This window comes from Drosophila subpulchrella, chromosome 2R, assembly GCF_014743375.2.
Source record: "Drosophila subpulchrella strain 33 F10 #4 breed RU33 chromosome 2R, RU_Dsub_v1.1 Primary Assembly, whole genome shotgun sequence".
Taxonomy (NCBI): Eukaryota; Metazoa; Arthropoda; class Insecta; order Diptera; family Drosophilidae; genus Drosophila; species Drosophila subpulchrella.
Window position 1 is genome coordinate 19,502,823 of NC_050611.1, and position 22,329 is coordinate 19,525,151.

A 22,329-nucleotide genomic window follows, 5' to 3' on the forward strand; every position below is an offset into this window, starting at 1 on the left:
ACCTCGTTTGATTATTGTGTCAAAGTCCTGGCTCTTGTTTTCTTTGGTCTTTTACCCACTTTCAGTCGGTGTTTGCCATGCCCTGATTTGCTTTGGCCATTTGTGCCGCATTTCATTTAGAACTCTAATCACACATTATTTTCTTAAATTCACTGCTCGTTTTTCGCCGCTAATTTAAGCCAGGCTGCAGTTAAATTGCAGTGTGTCATGTCAAAGGCAACAAATTTGATGCATTTTAATAATAATTTATTTTTAAAATTCCCACGCTTATTTTAGTTGGCAAATCCTGATCACTTACATAATTGTAAATAATACACATTAGGGTGGTTCGATTTGGGAGTCTGAAAATCGTATGTGGGAACGTAATCTGAAAAAGGTAAAACTCTGTGGCATAAAAGTAAATAATTGCTAACCGAGTTAAATATTTTTACTTTATTTTCCTTTAGGGTAGGGCACCAAACTCAATACCTGGTTACCAACAGCACAAGTTTTAGTATATAATATAGAAAAATCAATGCCCGTTTTAAAGATTTTCCCAAAAAACCTTGTGGTAATTATTACAGAAAAAGCTTATGACCATATTTAAGATCTATTCTCACGCTTATTTTGGTCGCAACTTCATTAAAGGGTTATTAAAAAATGAGTGCTTTCGCAACAAAGCTGCTAATAATATCTTTATAATGAAGTCGCAAAACCTTTTTTTGATGGTTAGACCAAACTTTTATTATTAATTTTAAAAAAGCTTTATTTAAAATTTTAAACTTATTTAAGAAAATATATGATAAGATCGACGAAAAATTGACAAACATATACTTTTTTTATAAATCACTAAAAATTAAAAATAATTAACTAAAACGTTAAGCGGTTGATAGAAATTAATTCTACGTTTTATCTCTTAACATACTCTTCGCTTGAGCTTACTGCCTATTATGATTTAGAAACGATGAAACAAGACAGGATCCTCGTTTTAGAGGAATTTTGCCCCAAGAATCATTAGTAATATCCAAGGTGATGGTTTGGTGCGTTTTAGATTGAAAGAAGGAAAGTTATTTTAAAAAAATCTAAGACTTGTGATTGGATTGTATGTAAACTATGTCATTTTAATAACAATCGACAGCTTAAGAATAAATTGATTGAGCTCCTATATCGGTTGATGAACTTGATTCTGTGCAACAAAATTTCGCCGTTCAGTCGTACAGTGAAGACTCTTAAACATGGTCTTTACCTTCAAGGATGGCAGGACAACTATTCTAAAGATCTGAACTGCTATCATTGATCCTGGCGGTCGAAAAAAGAACGGAATTGGTATAAGAATCGAACAACGATTATATATTGATATAACAATCAGCGACTCGGATTCACTTAATAAAACTTATAATTAAAATGACAAATTACTTGTCAAGTGAACCATAAATGGGCAAAAAGACAATATTTATGAAAATGTCCAGCAATTTTTCCTCAATAACAAACAAACCAATATTTACTAGGATGAAGTTTTAGCAACTAGACAAGACTTATATCTTAATCTTTTTATAGAAAACTCTGTAAACTTTCGTATTTATGTTAAAAAGATTAACATAGAATTGTTGTATAGTTGTTAATACTTCATCCTTTAAATATTGCCTGTTTTCAAGCTTTATTTTGTGCTCTACTGGTTAAATTTACTTAAAAATCAAACTACCACTTCAACGATTTAATTTAGCAAACTGATGTTATCTGCACATTCTTTCGCTTTTAGATTTAAGTAAAGTAATATCAAAATTCTTGCCTAGAATATTTCCATCAATGACCCAAATACTGTGCTAATATTAATTTCGGTTTAATATATATAGTTATTATGAAATATATATTAAATAAATCCCATGCGTTGTGGCGTGTGTTGCAGGTGCGTCCGTGTCCATGTTGCATAGTTGCGCTTCGGGTTTGATTAAAAATTCCAGCGTCAACTTGGCTGCCCACCGGAAGGTGTGCAAAGGTTTTCCAGGCACGTGTAAATTCCTCACCTACCCCTCCATGGACTCTGCTTTTTTGTTTTGCTTGTTGTGCTTCCTGGATTTTGTTATTGTTTTGGTTTCTCAGGGTTTTTTGGGGTAGGACCAAATGGAGCCGACGAAGAGCCTCTCAGTTTTTAGGTGGGCGATAGTCGGCGGCGGTTGGGGGTTAATCTATTGCGCAGGTCTCTAACGGTCGGGAACAACCCCTAAATATTGTTGTGCAATAGAAATGTGTAGGTGCCTTTTGTGGACCAACCCACACAGTTCTTTCGGCATTCCAGGGAAATTAGGCTAATGTCGATTGTCATGGTTTATTTACAGGATAAGAATAGCGGTAATCTAAACATAACCAATGGTTAAGTATTGTTTAGGGTTTATAGAATGCTTTAAAAATAAGTTTAGGGTTTTATAATATATTTTTGTTTTAAGGATAAGTTGTATGGCCTCCCACCTATTCAGTATTTTGAAGACCTAAACTCCTTTACCACCCCCCACTATATCCATCATCTCGATTACCCTCTCGCTCGCTCTTGCTTAGGTTTAAAGCTGCTGGCAACCGACGAATCCGGGCCCAAATGCAATAACTCGGCCCGAACCACAGGACTCGTATCCTGTCGGCTAGCCGAATGTCCTTGCCATCCGCTGGCAGTTGCCAGCTTTCAGCCAGCCGCTTTCAGTTTTCAGTTTTCAGACCTTGGCCAAGCGTGTCGGACGTGGCTTTCTCTTGGCCCTGCGGAAAAACTAGCTACGTTACGTACCGTTCTACGTATATCGCCCTATAGCCATGCTTACGTGAAGATGGCTCTACCAATATTTGCCCGTGCATCGACATTAAATGTCCACAGACTGGTTGATCTGGCAATAAGGTTTACACAAACATGATTTAATCGGGAGAGCTTCGCTCGCGGAATCTTCCAATTTGCCTCAATTTGTTTATGTAATTTGTTTACACTTTTACTCCCAGCCCCTTCGACTCTATTTGTTGTTTGCTTTCCGTTCTTGTTGTTGTTCCATTCGATGTTGTGTGTGGTCAATTTAAATTGGTGTACTTAAGATCTCTGAACTATATAATATTATATCCCCTACCTATAAATATGTGTGTTTTATGTGTGTACTGTTTGTTTATTTCTGTAGTGGTTTATTGGTTGATCGATGTTGTTAATTGATGTTTTTAGTGTAAACACACCTATTTGTATGACATATATTTTAAGAACGAGTAAGATAAGAATTGTTTTTCGATATGCCCCCGGCAATTGTGAATCACGAAATTTTTAGACATTGTTTAGGGACACGAGACTTGAGCTTATCTGAGTCTAGTTTTCAGCTGGCAGCTGTCACTTGATAAGTCGGATAAATATATATATATTTTCCTTGGATCTGCCAAAACTCCCTCGCGGAACTCTGATGAACTCTAGTTCAAGGTTCAGTCTCTCGACTGGGGGAAATGCAAACAAATCCATTAGTTAAAGTTAAGTTACAAACATAAATATTTAAACATAGCTAGTTGGGTTGTCCAGGAAATTTGTGAAATTTCAGTGCCGACCGTTTTGAGAATTGTGTTGACACACGACGACTCGAGATGAAGCAGAAGGAGATGTCAAGATAGGCAACGTACCTTATCAGCATCACGAAGTGACATTATCAACCCGAACTAAGCCTAAAATCTACGCCCCGTACTAATTTATGGCTGAGAAAAAAATAATACAACTTACAAATTTAGGAAATAATCCGCTCCGGTCGGTCCATTCAGTCAACTCACGTATTCCCGAGCGATCAGACGTTTAAGGTGGACCAAAAAAAACGATATCGGGTTGCATAAAGTGTGATTTTAGTGATCAGTGATCGGTAAACGGTGAACAGTTAACGGAAAGTTTTTAGCCATGGCGGGCTACAGATCGCTGCCTTTGGCGCCGGTGGCTGCAACGGCGGCGGTGCAACCCACAATGGGCGGAGTGCCACCCACAATGGCTGCCTACGCCCACCACCAATCGATGACGGCGATGTCGAACAACGGTATTATCTATCAGTCGGCGGTGCACGCCTCCATACACAGCCTCAATACGGTCCAGAGCCAGCACCGATCCTCAACCACCACCCATCATCACATTCTAGCCACCGCAACAGCGACGGCGACTGCAACTGCGGCGGCGGCAGCTGCAACAGCAACCGCTGCAGCGGCGGCAGCAGCAGCAGTTGTTGCACTACCGACGGCAGCAGCAACAGCCGCTGGACCGCAGCAACATGCAGCCTACGGACAGCAGCAGCAGCAGCAGCAGCAGCAGCAACATCACCAGCAGCAGCAGCATCTTGCCCAGCAGAGCCATCAGCAACATCAGCAGCAACAGCAACACCAGCAGCAGCAGCAGCAACAACTGATGACCCATCAGCAACACTCGGTGGCTCAGCAGCAACACCACCAACACCTGCAGCAGCAACAGCAACTGCAGCAGCAGCAACAGCACCACCACCATCATCACCACCACCACCACCAGCAGTTGTCGCTGCACCAGAACCACCTGTACTTCAGCGGTGCCAGTTTGGGTCACCACCACCACCATCGGCAGATCTTCAGTCATCTGCAGAGCGCCCTAATGCCGCTCAGTGTCAGTAAGTATGCCCTCTCAAGGCCCCTTGAAAAGGGGCGTGGCAAGTCGAATTTATTGGTGAGGGATCGAAAAATAAGGTTGGACCATTTGACGGCTATTCAAGTTGGTAAAGTTGAAGAACCTTGGAGATCATCTAAGTAAAACGTTCGTTTTTGATAACATTAAATTTGAAGTACCCAAAGTTTAAGATATTGGAACAATTGCTTTTTCTAAATTAAAGAAAATTGTCTAAAGATCATCTTTACCAACTTACAATAGCCTTTGATCTAAAGATTTATTGGTGTCGCATGTTCTGTTCTTTAAGCAAGTGCTTTTACTATCGATGTTGTGTCTATTTACTATATTTTTAACTCAATGTGTGTGTAATTCTGTTAGAGATATCAATATATTGATATATATATTGGCATATATGCCAAAAAGACCCTTAAATTCTTATTATAAATGTTGTTTTAGTGTGTTTATCTATGTAGAGAATATTCCAAAATATAAGTAACACCTTATTCATACACACATATTTTATTTTCTACTTCCTTGAACAATGTTCAATAAGCATATTGTATAACTTATATTTCCGTTTTAGTTATTCAACATATTTTTAGGCCCTTACATAAGATGTTTCTTAAAAGAGCTCATAATACTTTGACCAAGAGTTACCCAAATATCACCTTATTAAGTAACACACTAACCTAATGTTCTCTTACAACATTTTCCACTTTGTTTTACCAAGTTTTATGTTTTTACAAATTTAAAGACACTCCAACAAAGGGTTTTTGAAAAGAGTAAGCCCGCAAAGCTTTTAAATCACAGGCGACTCAAGTTTAAACCAAGTTTCCCCGCGACTTCGATTTTCACTTAAGTTCACCCCTTCGGAAAACACACACTTGGGGGAGCCGAGAACATGGATTTTAGCATTTTCTGAACATTTCATTAAATTTTATGTCATATCTTCCTGGGCAATAATTCGCACGCCATTCCAGAGACGCGTGCACGGGTGGCTCGCGCATATGTTGACAGTCGTTTATTGTTTGCAAAGGACACGGGGCACACACACACACACACACAGTGAGGCACACACACACACTGAAACACGAAGGATGTGGCCACATGTATGCTATAACCAGTTACAGTTACAGTTACCTATAACGAGGCTCGCACGCCTAAAACCTAAACTACAGACAATTGAAACAAAAGGCCACCGAAAGGAGGCCCAAAGGAAAGGCTTTCTCCTTTCTCCTTTCCTTTCCCCTCTCTCTGTGTGCGTGTGTGAGTGTGTGTGGGCAACAATGCAAAATATGCCCAACATTCGGCTTCTTTTTTACCATTCATTGCGATGTGTGCCCCCAGCTTTTGTGCTGGCTTAGTTTTTTGTCACCTCACCTGTCCCTTTTCCTTGTCTTTTGTTGCACATTGTGAAATATGTCAGCGATTGTTGCAACTTTCGTTGTTATTGTTTTTCTTATTGTGTGTGTGCCGCCGTGTGGCCATTGTCACATTAGATTTTGTTGCTGCCCGGCGGCCGCTTAACTTTATTATTTTAACTTAACGGCGTTTTAAGTGTTTTTTACGAGATCCCCAAACAATGGCTCCTTTGAGGACACCAAGTGTGGGTGTGGCTGCACTCGGTTGCAAGTAAACATTTCACACACCAACGCACACCACGCACACACACAGGCACACTTCGTTTATGAGTGGCTTCATTATGCGCCTCATTTTATGTAGCATACTTTTTGGGGTTGTGAAAAACCAACAAGTGCGGAGTTTTGTGTTTGTTTAGGCGTGTGGAGGTGGGGCTATTGTTCTACCCAGTCAATTGGATGGTTTTTGTGACACCCACGAGTTCGTTGTCTTCTTTGAAAAGCCAAGATCTTTAATATCACACGGCTCATTTGCTGCATAAATAGGTTTAAGTTGTGATATCTTCTTAAGGCCTTGTGACACTTGCTTTGATTATTTTATAAATAAAGATATACATTTTTTAAAAAACATTCGAACCTAAACATTATTTAATATATTACATTTTAAAATATTTGTAATACTGTGGATCCTTTTTCTGCAGTTTGGCATGACTTTTTAAAATAAATCATGTCACACAAAGTTTAATTAAGTGTCATAAGGCCCTACGCTTTATTTGGAAAAACATATTGGTTTCATTACGTTATCATTTTTAATTCGTTAAATGTTTTATTAAAGATTAAACGATTTTAAACACTTCTAAAACGAATGTTTAATCTAGTTTAATTCAAAATAAATTGAGTTAAAAACCATAACATTTAAAAAATCTTCTTCCCCTGAAACTAAGTCATGACTGGTTTTTACTCATTTGAGAAATCCAAAGTTGAGGCATCTTATATCTAATATGTATGCTTGGGAACAGGGAATTTTGAAAAAGTTTAAGTTATAGATGGTATAATTCAAAATACAATGTTAAAAATCAAAACATTTGGAAGACCAAGTTATATGCCATGAGTTTTCAATGTAAATGCAGGACTATAACTTAAACAGTCATTAGAAACACAATGAGAATAAACTCGTGAAAGATTCCCCTGAAACTAAGTCATGACTGTTCTTTAATGATTTGAGAAAACCAAAGTTGAGGCATCTTCCATCTAATATGTATGCATGGGGCCAGGGGAGTGTGAAAAAGTCATAAAAAGTGGAAGAGTTGGTGGGGCAAACTCGCAAGTTGACAAAATTTTTAATAAGCCACTTTGCTGTCCGCCTTTTGCATGCCAAAAGAGGCCAGCAAAGAAATCCAGAAGTTGGCAGCTGTCAGGACACACACACCCATATATGTCCCATATATATATTTATACGTATATCCTTGCTGGGAGGACACTTTTGATGGTGTGTGCCGGCCATCCCGGGGCGCAATAAAAAATTCAAAACTCTCGCTCACATTCGGATTTGGTCAGAAGATCACGTACTCAATAAATATTACTCAAGCTTCGAATGCTCGCACACAGTTGGCTACACTTGTTATCCTTTCGGCCAAGTCCTAATGTCCTGCCTTTATAGGTTTCCCTTTAATTTCGCTGGCAGCTGGTGGGCGTATTTTCCTCTTCGTTTTTTTTGCTTGGGCCTTTGCTCATTTTTTGTGTTTGATGTGCGCCTATTAATTTCGAGTTTGTTCCTTTTCAGCGGCAGCAATTCAATTAGTTGTCCTTCGCTCAGGTCCTGAACTGCTGCTGATCCGTCACGTAATATATTTGCTCATATTACTAAAAGCCACATAAATCGTGCCAAGGGCTTTGGATGAGCGCTTCTATTGCCCATTTTGGCTTTAGGATTCCAGGACTCCAGGAGTTTGAAGCATCGCCTTCAAAAGGACTTTAAAGTGCAGCACATATATGTGTGTTGGTTGGTTTTTAGCCTGATCGATGGCCAAATGTTGACAAAATGCAGCCAGGTGGGTCCTGCATTGCCTCTTTTGGGGCTTGTTTACAAGTGTCCTTCCTGCCGGGGTCGAAAAGTCGAAAAGTGTTTGCCAACGCCGAAATTCCAAGCAATTAAATCACTTTGATGCTAATTTGGATTAATATGTTGTTGCTGCTTCCGGTCTTGTGCCTATCCAATGGCAATTTGTTGCCTTTTCCAGGTGGCAAACCCCATCTCTCTCTGTGTGTGTGTGTGCCTTCGATTAGAGGCCAAATAGATTTATTGAACAATGCATCCATGCAATGGATGCTACCTGCCTTCCATGCCGCCCAACTCCTCCCGTTCGTCCTGCGTTATTTATTTGGCTTATCGCTCCAAAAGGGTTTGCCCTCCGGTCGCCAGGATGCGTTGCCGAAAATTGTGCTACATTCGGTCGTTTGTTTTTGGTTAGACAAACAGTTTTTGCCAGTTTACCAGTTTATACCATATACTCCCCACTCGCTTTGCTGCCTCTCTATTTGGCTTACAAACCATATTAATTTTGTTAGATAAATATTAGTTTTCAGCCGATCCGGCAGCGGGGTGCGTCGGACTGTGTTTCGATTTTATGTATTTTTAATGAACCATTGCCCGGCATTACCGGAGGCCATGTGTTTTTAGGCTCCGGTTAGTCGGTGCCAATTTCATGGCACTTTAAATGTTTAATTTACAATTTATGTAAAAACAAAATACCCAAAATATCCACATAGAAATAACATTTTTTTTTTCTCTCTCCAGCCTGTGAAACGTATGTGTATCATGATAAATACCCGACATTAAAATAAATTACAGCTTTCGTTTGCCCCTTTATCCCTCTCTACCTTTGAATTTATATCGAAAAAAAGTGTTTTTAATATACTCACAGAAGGAGAACACACCGAAAAAAGAAGGAAATTGGGAAACTTATACAAACGTTGCATGCAATCCGGACGAGGCGAAAAAATGTGGAATGAATCTGGAAAAAATATATGCTATGAAGAGCCCCAATATTAATATAATTTGCAGGCAGCTTAACTGAGTGTCTCCCCTTTTTATCCTTTGCCCTCCTGTCAGCAAATCAGACACACAAGGGAGGCAACCTTTTAGTTTACCTCACACAAAGTGCATTAAATTCATTCTTTTCGCGGTTTATGCCAAGGCGCTTAAGCCAATAAGGGGGAAATGCCTCCTTGAAAATAACAAACTGGCTTAAGAAGAGGGGTAACTACGAAGTAGGGAGCTCTCTTAGTAAAATAAAATAGTTTAAAGACCGATTTCTCAATGTCAGGTTAAGGTTCTAGCTTGCTATCTATCAGAGAAAGTTAACATGAGGTTAAACATTGCCTCTAGTTAGGTTTTTATAAGTCAGATAAACGCTAAGAGAATGTTTTCATTAAAGAAATGTAACTTAACAACATAAGTTAACAGGACATTGAGAAATCGGACCTAAGAACATTAGGTCTATATGTCAGAGAAAGTTAACATTAAGTTAATTATTATCTCTAGTTTAGTTTTTAAAGGTCATATAAACGCCAAGAGAATGTTCTCGTTAAAGAAACTTAACTTGACGGCATAAGTTAACCGAACATTGAGAAATGGGTCCTAACAACATTATTTATTTTTTTAAATTAGTTCAGACTTAAGGTCCTTAATCCTAATGTATCATTGAATAACTTCTCTCGTAATGTAGTCAGCCCTTAAAATTCATATATTATCCATACAAAGAGAACTAAAACCTTAGACGTAACGAGCCAAGGAAAAGTAATGAAATCCGCACGTAATTGCATTGCCCGTAGACACAAAAGACGTTGACAATGTGAGTTAAACCCCTCCATTCCACTCCATTATTCCACCCTGCAAAGAGCCCCTCTGACCCAGCCATAACTTGTAAATAATTTATAACATTTTTGCAAACTTTTGTTTGGCTTTGGCTTTGTTTTTCATATTTTCTGTTTCTGTTTAGATTTCATTCATTAATAGGACTTTTATGACTTTCAGACTTCCCCTTTGGCCCCCATTTGTTGCATTTTTATGTTAATCGCTGTTGTGCTCAGTTCTGTTCTGTATTTTCTGTTTCCACCGTTTCCTATGGCTTTTGCAAATATTCCTCATTTGAGGTGAAATTGCATTTTGCCGCTGCTTTTGGGCTAATTATTGTTTGGCCCCGTCGCGCCTGACATGCATATTTGCTGTTATGTGTCTTTTAATTGCTGTTCTTGCCACTCGCCAAGGCGAAATATGCAAAACTGGATGAGAAATGTTTCCTTGTAATGCCACAACGGCTAAGGGAAAATGCAAAACGAGTGACTTAGTCGCTGCCGTTTGCCAAAATGTGATTTTTATCAACCGCAACGTGTGGAGCAGTGTGTGTTTGTTTTGGGTTTGCTAACGCTATAAATCATCCGCACATCTGTCATTTATGTGGAGTTCGCTTAGTGAGAGGATTTTTCTTTTGGATTTTATATCTGGTAAACAGTGACGTTGTGTCTGTCTTGATATTCATAACTTTTAAACTAAGTCTTGATGCTCAAGATAAGCATGCATATTTTGGAAATATTTAAGGTAATGCAATAACGTACTTTGTTTAAATGATATAATGGATTTCTCAATGTCATCTTATCTTTTGACATAGAGTTGAATTGCTATTTCGGAAAATATAAGTTTTTCAATATCATGTTAGGTTTTACCGGACTGAAAACTCTTAACTAGAGGTTATGCTCATGCTAACTTTATCTGTCAGCTTAACATTAAGAAATCTACCCTATGAGTAATAAGAAGTTCTTAGTTGATAGGATAGTTTTAGGACTTTGCAATTCTATCACCCCGTTGTTACACACCCCCTTTGCCTTGTTTATACATAAACCATCGATTAACATAATAATGAATTTCTCAAAGTCATGTTAACTTTTGACATTGAGTTAAATAATTTAATTTATATTGCTATTTCGGAAACATTAGGTTGTTCATAATATGTTAGGTTTTCTCGGAATGAAAATACCTAACTAAAGGTTAAGTTCACTTTAACTCTCTCTGTCAGCTTTACTTTAGGAAGTCGACCTATGAGTAATAATAAGTTCTTAGTTGATAAGGTTGGATTTCGCAATTCTATTACCCCGTTTTAACTGCCGAGTTTAGACATAAACAAATATTTGAATTTACTATCTTGAAGAACTTTTACTTTGCCGTTTCCTTTGGCCATTCGTTATAACCATGACGTCTGTTCTGGCCTTTTTTCCACACACTCTATCTTCGGCTATCTCAATTCATTATTGGTCTTTGTTTTCGCCAGAGACGTCATCATGCGTTATCTTCACAAAAATCCCTCCACAGCGATATTTATTTCCCCGTTTCTCTGGTGGCACACTTGCGATAAAGAATTGCGTAGACAAGGCCTCTTCTATGGGTTCTATTTGGCAGTTGCTTTGTAGCTATTTCCGAGACACTTTAATGGCTTTTAATTGTGGCAAGAGTGTGTGACTGAACAAAAGTAATTTCACACTCGCTGACTTTTCGGCGGCGTCGTCCACGAAAGTGCAAAACAATTTTTCTTTTGTATGTTTTATAGGATCCACAACCCAAAACTGCAACTGCTGCCCACCCAGACATGCCACCCATGTTGGCATTTTTTGGTGAGATATTTATTAGCCACAATTTGGCAGGCAGCACAAATTGGCAGCTCTCGCGATTCACTCAGTCCACCTGGACAGGGGTTCATAAAACGGAAATTTATTATTTATATCAACTCTTTTGTGCTATTTGCCGTGTCAATTCGTGGGACATGGCCGAGGTTATCCCATCCACTTAGCCTCTCAACCACACCATCATTCCCCAACCAACTTCCCCAGAGCTTAAATTCTTCAGCCAAATTATGAGAAAATCTTGTGTACCAAAGAGCATTTGTCACAATTAAGCAGGGGATAATGCTATGGAAGGGGTTTAACGTAGCCCCTGTTAAAGTTGTAATAATGCAAAACCACCGAGAAAAGGTAAATGAAAAAGGGAAAAACTTCTGCCACGTTGACGTTGCCATCGACATTGGCGACATGGGACCGCGATCCCCTCATCTCGTGGCCCTCTCACCTGAGATTTACCTTCTTTTTTGGCAGTCCCGGCTGCTGGGCCTTGGCTTTCAACCCACTCCTCATCTTTATTTTTTGCCAGTCTATTATGATGGCGGGCAACGTCAGTTTTTGAAGCTCTTCGCCATGAAATATGCAAAGAGCAGTTAAAAAAACTTTTTATTTGTATTAATCAAACAGAGTTATTCTTTCCCCCCTCTCACTTTTGACAACAATGGCAGCAACTGCATTATAAATAGGTGCAAGGGCTGTCTGGTAAAAAGGGGGGGATAGAAGGTTCTGTGATTGTTTCGACATTTTTGACAATTATCGCTTGAGCATTTTTCAATGGAATCTCCTTGGTTTGAGGCTCTTTCGAGCTCAAGGCAGCGATGACAAATTAGTTTGGCCATAAAACTGGAGAGTGCGATCAAAGCAAACAATTTGTCGCCAATTCACCCCACTGTACCCCTGGAAAACCGCCTGGTTTTTGGGGGGAAGTGTGTCCTCTGCCAAAACGTGGGCCATATAAAAATCGCATAAACAACTTCAACTGCCACTACAACAACGCCCTGAAAAAGTAACTACATCAACGTCATCATTGGGACTAAAGTGTGACGAGGGGCCTGGTAAATCCTTGCCATCCTCGCCAGGGATGCGTGCGTGATTTGAAGGATTTTCCCTCCATTGAAGATTGTGTTTTCTCTTCTTTGGGTTTAAATATTACGATGGAATGCAAGCTTTACATAAATGAATGTTGTAATTGGTTTTTTCTTTTCTTTTGGAGTAAATAGTAAGGAGTAATGTAAACGAAATCAATTCTAAGGAGTTACAGAAACTCCATAGAATTGAATTCGTTTACATTTGTTTTATCTATTGTTAGTGTCTAAAAAGAGCTCGTCTTATGGAGTAGAGAAGGTCAAAGTTGACTACTTACCTTAAAAAAAAAAAAAAAAATTGTTTCAAATTTTAGAGTCTTTAAAATCACAAAAATAATAATATAAAACATATAATGTTATAATGTTTCTTAAGGTAAATTTTTATGATTTTAAAGACTCTAAAATTTGAAAAACCAACATTTTTTTTTTTTTTTTAAGGTAAGTGGTATTCTATTTCTGAACAAACTATATAAGAAATAATGTATATGTTTTTGGGTTTTTACATTTAAGGGTCTGCAAAATTATCAGCATTTCTAATATAAAATGTGTTTAAGTCAATGTAAATATTATTTTGAATTGAATTTTTGAGGAAAAGCTTTATTTTTAGATATTATAAAGAGTGAGCTTATATCATAAGCAATCGTTTGCTGACGAACTGGAGTTTGAAATTTGATATTTATAGACTGGGGTGTAAGTTATGATCCTGAAATTACTAGGACATCCCTGGTCGTGTGTGCTCACCTCACTGAGGGGCCAACCCCACGCACCCAGAAGAGCCCACCCCCTTCCGCCGCCCAACGTCTGGCATTTGCAATTTGGCAACACATTTCGGTTACACGGCCTTTACTGGCGAACTGGCAAGCGAAGTCGCTTCGCTCCGCTTCGAGCACTTTATATAAATCGTGTACAAATACTTTTTATGGCTCTTCGAGTGCAACCTATTGGCTCTTTGATATACGACGAGCTGGGAGGCAGAGGCGGGTATTCAGAGGAGGATTTCGCGTAGATGTGTCCGCCTTTATTACACATTTTTGCTAAATTACAGTTTGGCCGCAAAGTTTATTTACCCGTCGCCAGTTGCGTGGCATTTTAATAAACCGAAAGTTGGTTCGATTTACGTTGCAAGCTCCATTAAGTGTGGGTAATTATTCAATGACTCAAAACCGACTCGAAAAGTTTGCCACGCATTCTGCCCGGCTAATGTTGAAGAGCGGATTTGATAAATGGAGAGATGGAAAAACTCGTTTATTAATGTTGACATTATAGGATTTCTTCCCCCTTTTTTTTTTTTTGTATGCCCCAACTATAAATCATCGCTCTAAACTGATTTACATTTTTGTCGCATTTATGAATGTCCGACAGTTGCACCTGTTGGGTGTCGTCAGGTGGAAATGGAAATGGGAAATGGAGTTGGTAATGTGGGAAGGGTTTTTCGGAGTGGGTTTGGAAAAACTGCCAGAGAGATATGCGAAATTGATTTCCCGACTTGCGCTTTCAATGCACTTAACATCTGTTTTTCTTTTCTATTTCACCATCCCACTTTTCAGATGGCGAACCCATCAAGCTGCCCGACAATTTGGAGAGCCTGCCAAGAGCCGACAGTTTTCCATCACAACGTCATCGTTGGAATACAAATGAGGTCAGTTTTAGTTCTAAGTTGGTATTTCTGTTCTGTTTCTGTTACTGTTTCTGTTTGTTTTTTCCCAAGACCGTTGGTATTTGTGTTTCTATTTGCATTTGATTGCACATAAAATTGTCGAAACGGGGAAGTCAAGTGAAAGGCGAAAGGAAGTCGACGACTTCGGTGGGTCCTTGGACGGCTGACAGGCGGATGAGCCTGCCAGTCCTTCGCCAGGACACTTTGACAGCCTTCGACGACGGCTCTTCCTTGCCCCCGTTTCCTTGTGAAGCCACACACTCTTTCGAGTTTCTATATATGCAGATTAATGAGATGGTGGACAGTCCATTAGGACCAGGGGCCCCGCGACGTTTTTATCGCGCCACAAACTATAATGCAAACACCAGTAAAACCAGAACTATGCGATCTGTGTTCGGGGACCCGCTTTTAAAAACCTGACCACGCGTCGCCGAAAAGTTCGCTTCCCCATTTTCCCCATCCACATTTTTTTTCTGGGGATTCAGTTCGGTTTGCAATAAAAGTTTTCGCTCGCGGAAAATGAGAAAAAAACAGGGGGAATTCTTTGCAATGAGCTTGGCTTGTTGTTTTACTTGTGAATTAAGCGCAACCGCAAATATTCATTTGGACAGTTGTAAAGTTCAAGCCGGTGGGGTTTTTAGCTGGTACGGGGGCTATACGGTAGGAGGATTTTACTCTCTATCGCTACGGAGTTGACTAAATTAAAAGAAGCTGGGGAGGATGAAAATAATATAATACAAAAGTTATAAACTCAAAGATTTAAAGATAATCCAGATGTATTATTTTAATTGAGTGTCAAAGGTGTTTTTAAATTTACCTATAATATGGGGTGACCACCAAATTTCAAAACTTATAATTATAAAATAAATAATAAAGTAACATTTTAAGAGACAGAATGCAAAAAGAAAGTCGATCGATATGCCATTTCCTCGCAGCTTCTAAAAGCGCTTAAGAATAAAGTGTCCTTCCAGAATTTATTTTAAATCCTAGAGTTTTTTCCCTAGAGTTTTTTCAGTTTTACCAAAATAAATAAGGATTAAACGATGATTCCAATAATATATTATCTTAACTGAGCCGTTTTATTAGAATATACATTTCTTTCTTCCATTAAAACTAGAAAATCTGTATCTCTGACATGAAACCGTAGTTTTTAGCTATCAAAAACGCTTTATAACTTATGTGACCTCTGATTATTATATTTTTTTAAATCCCTTCCCCCGTAAGAGCATCTCATAGTTGATTAAAATAAAGTTTGCGAACCGAAAAGCAAAGAACTGTGAGTGCAGGACCCGAGAACTGAACTACCTACACAGAGAAAATTTTGACGTTCTCAAATTGAGAATTTTTATTCTCATTTTGAGGATATACTCAATTTAAGTACAACATTTGTGGAAAAAACTCATGTTGAGAAAAGTTGCACTCATTTTAAGAAAAATAACTTGAATTGATCACAAAATTCTCAATTTGAGGAAATGTGTTCTTCAATTTCCAACTTGAGAATTAGTATTCTCATTATGAGTAACCGATAAACTCAAAAATGAGTTGCGAATTCTCATAAGGAGTTCTAGAGAATTCCGTTCTGCGAACGAGACGAGAGATGAGCGGCCTTTAGTTCGTTGCGTATATGGTTGTCTCTCTCTCACTAATGGGTGTGTAAAGTGGTGCGCGCCGCATTTGTGTGAATGTCATTTGCCGTGTGATTTAGCAAAGTGAAGACGTGCGCAAGACACAAAGCTGAAAAACTATTATAATGAACATTCGTGCGACCCTTCAGTACCTCGAGGGTAAGTTTTTAATTTAAACTGTATTTAAAATGTGCTAAGTAATGATATAATAAACAAACACTTCAAAAATATTGCCAAAGCGTGTACATTAATATGTATGTATGTTTGATTGTACGTACATTGTACATACATACATACACATATAATTTTATAAATGCTTTTTAAATGTACATTAAATAATCTAATTTTATTGCTTCATGCTTATATATGTATGCATATATATTTACAATATTTGCTAACAATAACGTTTTCTTTTTCAGCCTCTTTGCTCTTCGCTAGACCAGACAGCTAAGGGAAAAATATCATAACCTAGAACATGGAACATATAACATATAACTGTGTTATAAAATAAAATGAAAAAAAAAATATTTGACCCTTTTTTCTGGGAATGGGTGAAGCGGTTTTAAGTGCAAAAGTTCTTCATTCAAGAACTTGTTTCTCATTTTGAGCGCTGGAAATTTCTCAGAATGAGAAAAGGGGATACTCGTTTCTAAAATTCAAGCTAAATTATTTCTTAAAATGAGTGCAGTTTGTACTCATATTGAGGAAAAATGTTCAAAAAAGAGCACAAATGTACTCAATTTAAGTACACATTTTTTGAGAAATTTGTACTGAAAGTGAGTATTTTGCACTCAATGTGAGAATTTTTGTTCATGCTGAATTTTTGAGTATAAAAATACTCAATTTGAGTGCAAATTACTTGAATAATTCTCTCTGTGTACAGGACCTCTTTCTCTCCTCCCTGCATCAGCATGCAAAAATTACAAAATGTAGCCGTGTACGGGGCATAAATAAAATTACGCACGCTTATTTTAGTCTGCTTACAGGGAAAACGGGGCAGTTGGGGGATGGAAAAGCGGAAAAGTGGAAAAGTGGCTGGGTGACCCCGAACCCGAACCCGAACCAGCCGAACCTGCGACTGTCGCTTTAACCACATGGTTTTAATTTGGCATTTAAGCAGTGGCCAGGGCCCTGCTCATAAAGCAACTGCAAAATAATAGCAACAACGGGAACAGCCGACCGTGTGTGGTTGGCAAAAAGGCGCAGCTTAAAAATCAAAAAGTTAAATTGATAATGAGTCGCAATTTTATGTTTATTTTTTTGTATGCGCCCCATTCGTTTTCTGGGTGACCCGAACTGGTCTTTCTGCGTTGGTCACCAAAAGGACCACTTGACTGGAAATGATTAAGTGGCGTGCTTTAAATTAGTCCCTGCTGGTTGTTCTAAGGACAGCAAGTGTTGAGCGGGGAATGGAGTGGGAATATGGTTAGGATCTCTAGGATTTTATAAATCGTTATGGGGCAACTCAACCAAGCCAATTTACTCCAAACAAATCAAGGAAAAGGAAGGCTTACTATGTTTTAACGGAATATTTTTATTAGATCTTACCAGAAAGAGTTATGATCTTATAGGATCCTATAGTTAAAATCACCCTATTTCCAATACATCCTTATTAGATTTTAGTACACAGAAATAAAAATCCAAGAACATTGTTCTTGAATTGAGAACCTTCGTTCTTAAAAACCGTGTAAGTACATTTTGGTATCAAAGTTCTTGATATTAGAACGAAATGGTGAGAAGAGAAAAGTTAAATTGAGTTTATTTAACAACATTTAAATATACACTATGGACTAAACTAATAGTTTATTTGCTGAGATGTACAATGTACATAAATATCGCCAATTCAACTTGATTCGAGAAAAATAAAAAAATTTTCAACTTAAAAATTTTGTTCTATTGTTAAGAACATTTTCAACTCAGATGAGAAAGTCAGAATTGTCTCTGTGTATAGAAAGCTTTTGTACTTAAACCCTATGAGGTTTTTGAATTGAACATAATTGTACAGGCTTTTTCCTAGAAATATTTCGGTTAAACCTCTTAAAAATAAAATCGACTGTTTAAATTTATATTACTTCGTACTTGAAAGCTTCCGTCTTTCCTTTTCAATATATTCCCCATATGATTAATGCATCGTTTGTTCATCGCTCGGGAGAAAGTGTTGAAACAACATTTGACTAAAGCCACGCCCATAGCCAAAAAGAAGGGGTTATTCGCTGAGGTGGGCATAAATTCTTAATGCCCCGCCTTTTGGATTTTGGAGTATGTGCCTGGAATTCATCATAAAGCGGGGAAGGAGTTTGGAGTAGGTCGCTCGGGCCTCGAGCCATGCATAAATAAGCAACAGCCATCCATCTATATATCTATCTATCTTTCCATATGTCCTTCCATATGCTCTTCAGCCAAGTCAGGGGCAATATTGGGCAAAATGCAAACGTTTGCCACTTGACAAACACGCGCCTGTGATTTGCTCAACCTTCCTCCTTCATTCCCGATATACAATTTTTATGACACTCGCAAATGCTGCGATATCTTCCCCAAAAAACTGTGAGACACATGGAGAATCTTTGGCTGCACAGCTGAGGATGTTGGAGGTTGGAAATGGATGGATGGCCACTTTGCATTATTCATGCAACGTCAAGGAAGCAAACAAATTGATAACTTTATCGGCAAAACATGCAATGAAATGTCTAAAATGGCTGAATTCCCCATGAACTTTCGCTGACTGTTGTGTGATTTGCATTCGAATCGTTTCTGACTGTCTAAATCTTGAGCTCAACCCCGTTGGTTATTTCAAGATTTTATATTCCTTGGTGACAGGGCATTTCAAGTATGCACACAAATTGCACTCGGGATGCGTCTGTGCTGGCTTTTGGCCTTCTGGTCCTTTGGCCACCAACCTGGTTAAGTGTCAACTGCCGGCGACACCTGTAAATTGTGGTTAACACACGGCCACCATCCCTGACATCCCCTATTTTTCGGTGGCAGTGTCCGCTTTGCGGTCAAATGAAATTTCTAAAATGTTTTCCTTTGTTTTATGGCGCAGAAATCCCACCTCGCCTCCAGCTTTTCGGTTCTGGCGTAGGAAATGCCGCGAGTTCCGTGACTGGGCAGCGGATCCGTTTGCCCATTAAGTCCGGAAATTGTTAGCACGTTAGTTAAGGTCAGTTAGCCAAGTTAGCGGGCGAGCTGGGGGCCATGGAGATGTTGGGGAGGTTGGGAAATAACTTTCCACAATGTCGCAGCGATGATAAGACCGCTTGTGATAGCTCTTCTAAATATTTTCACCAAGATGTATTTGATATGCAAATATAGAAATATATACTATAGGTTGTGTTTATGTATTCTAGGAAATCGCTGCGATTCTTATCAGCTTTGATAAGCATGGCGAGTGGCAGTCCAAAGAGGTTAGAACCAGGTGAGTCATTAAAACTAAATGGAAATTATAATACATCGAAATACAATTAGTATTTTTAAAGTTAAGGAAAGCAATTTAATCTTAAAATTAAGATCTTGTTTTTTTGTACTAAATATAAGAAAGTTCTTAAAAAGATAATATTATTAAAGACCGATTTCTCAATGTCATGTTAACATTTGTTATGAAAAACTGCTGCTTAAAAATAATGTAGTTTCTCAATATCATGTTAGTTTTTATCTGACAGAAATCTCTTAACTGCTGGTTAAATTTGTCAGACTTAACAGACTCTGTAAAAAAGTTAGTCGCCGACCGATTTCTCAATGTCATGTTAACATTTGTTATGAAAAACTGCTGCTTGGAAATAATGTAGTTTCTCAATATCATGTTAGTTTTTATTTGACTGAAATTTCTTAACTGCTGGTTAAATTTATCAGACCTAACGGACCCTGTAAAAAAGTTTGTCGCTCGCAAAACTGTCATTACATTGAGAATTTATACTATCCAATAATATACCTTCATCTTCACTTTTTCTGCCAGTTCGAAAATTAGAACCTTAACATGACATTGAGAAATCGGTCATTAATAATATTTTTTTTAAGTACCTTCTGAATATACAGTACACATTACAAGATCTTAATTTTAATACTTTTATTATATATAAATAATCATTGTATTATCTCATTCTAGACCCAAGAGCGGATCGCTGTTGCTGTACTCCAGGAAGAAGGTCCGCTATAGACGCGATGGATACTGCTGGAAGAAACGCAAGGATGGGAAGACAACGCGCGAGGATCACATGAAGCTGAAAGTCCAAGGCACTGAGGTGAGTTCAGATACCTATTTGTCGTGATCCAGAGCCATTTCTGCCTGCACAATTAGGCAATTAGCCGGAATCGTTTTCCAGCCATTACCATCATTTGTCAAGGGGCTAAAAAAAGGGACTTCAATTTCCCGACTTCCTTGGAGCTGCCTGTTTTTTTTTCTATTTTTCGTTCTTGACCGTATGGGGGTTCCTTTGGGTGAGTTATGATTTCCCGCCGGAAGTTGACAGAAACTTACGGTGTCCTCCCCTTGTTCCTTCAAGTGTTTGCCCAAGGATGTGTGCAACGTCGCCGCTGCCTGCTAATGAAATAAGCCTTGCCAAGGGTTAAGCTTATTTATAATGTCTGTCTGTCGGAGGGGGATAGATACCCCAACCAGGCCATTATAGAAACATAAAAACATTTGGCAATTTCACGCCAATTTTTTTTCCCAACAGCTCCTTCGCCGTTTGTTTTTATTTTAATTTTTATTTTAATACATTCGCAAGTGAACGTGGCCGGCGAAGATTTATGCAGTTGACAGTGCCGGCGGGGTGCCGTCTTCTTACATGATAACTGGGCCCAAACGAGGCAGATAGTACAAAGGAAATGCCAAGGCGAAGCTGAAGAAGTCAGCGGCATATCGCGGCCAACGAGAGAGCCAACAAATTTATCAGCGGGTAGAAGAAATTCCTTACAAAAAAATATATAAACTAAGATAGAAAAAAAGGAGGAAAAAACTCTAAAGGACAAGAAAAATGCGCAACGAAATGTTTTATAAGTCAGGGAAACCCTTTTCCTCAGCTCTTCCGTTTCGAAACGTTGGTTTTTCGGTTTGAGTTTGAGTTTGAGTCCTGATTTTTGGCACTTACCAAGACCAAGTGGCGCCCCCTAGCGTGGGCGGTTGGTAATTTAATTTGAGCTCCACTAGCTTTTCGTTTTTATGTTTTCCAATTAAATGGATTTCTTCGCCACGGGGCAAAACGAGCTGCGTGTGGTGCTGAGTGGGAATTCCCCAAGTTTTAGCCCTTTTTTATGCTCTTGTTTGTCTTGCCGAATTGATAAATTGAATTTCCTTCGATTGCTGCCCCCTCTTTTCCACAGTGCATCTATGGTTGTTATGTACACTCGGCCATATTGCCCACATTTCATCGCAGATGTTACTGGCTGTTGCAGGTAAGTTTGGAATCTCGCTGCTCCTCTGACACATTTTAATCCTGGGAGGATGTGTTCCACCTACTCTAAATAGAATCCTGACATTGTTTTGGTGCACTACCTGAATGTCCCGTATCCGGATGATAATAAAATGGCCGTGATTGCGCCCAGCATCACGCTGTGGGGCGATAAAAAGGAGTGGACCAAGGAGGAGTTGGTCAGCCAGCTGAAGCCTATGCGTGAGTTTAGATTTTTAATAATAGCGAATATTAGTTTTTAGATTATACTGAGAGAAAGCCTAGAGCAACCCTTAAGTCTGGTTTTTTTGCGACCTAATAATAATTTATTATTTGTGAATATCTGTACCTTAAAATAGTCTGTATATGGTTTTGGGTCTGTATCCTTTAGGAACCATGTATTTTAAAATAATAACAACACTTTGCATGTTAGAGAAGAACCACTTTCTTATAAGCAAGGCATTTATCTTTTTATAAGGTATATACTATTCAGTATGACTTAAGATTTATAATCTAGAACTAAATATAATTTGTTGCACTAAAACTGTTCACGCACGGTTTTTTTATGTAATTCTTTTACAATTTTAGTTTTGTTTAGTAATCAAACTAAATAAAACAAAATAAAATTGTTTTCGTAAGCTCTATGTATCAATTTCTAACCTCAAAAGATTAAATGATATTTTGAAATTTTTTTTATTTAAGTAAAGTTTTTTAATGAGTAGATAATTATTCCAATGTTTAAAGGCATTTTCAAAATATCATTTAATCTTTTGAGGTTAGAAATTGATACATAGAGCGTACGAAAACAATTTTAGTTTGTTTCTAATAACATTATTAACATCTGGCATGTTTTTAGTCTCCACAGTTAATTCGGATGATGACTCCGACTCGGGAAACGATATAGAGATTTCGGTGAGTACAGAGCCTATTAAAAATGTGTGGAAAATCTT

General features: G+C 38.4%; 1 protein-coding gene across 8 annotated transcripts in view; it reads left to right on the plus strand.

The window, feature by feature from the left end:
- LOC119549087 (calmodulin-binding transcription activator 2) overlaps window positions 1-22,329 on the plus strand; it is a 39,019-nt gene that overhangs the window by 8,185 nt on the left and 8,505 nt on the right. For 6 of the 8 annotated variants that reach the window (XM_037856811.1, XM_037856809.1, XM_037856812.1 and 3 more), the window contains exons 4-9: window positions 14,258-14,349; window positions 19,340-19,407; window positions 20,095-20,230; window positions 21,312-21,383; window positions 21,457-21,601; window positions 22,236-22,291. In XM_037856811.1, the coding sequence (XP_037712739.1) occupies window positions 14,258-14,349; window positions 19,340-19,407; window positions 20,095-20,230; window positions 21,312-21,383; window positions 21,457-21,601; window positions 22,236-22,291 (569 nt within the window). Of the gene's footprint in view, window positions 1-3,782; window positions 4,602-14,257; window positions 14,350-19,339; window positions 19,408-20,094; window positions 20,231-21,311; window positions 21,384-21,456; window positions 21,602-22,235; window positions 22,292-22,329 lie in introns of those variants that run through there. The other 2 variants (XM_037856817.1, XM_037856816.1) reach the window with 2 other exon arrangements.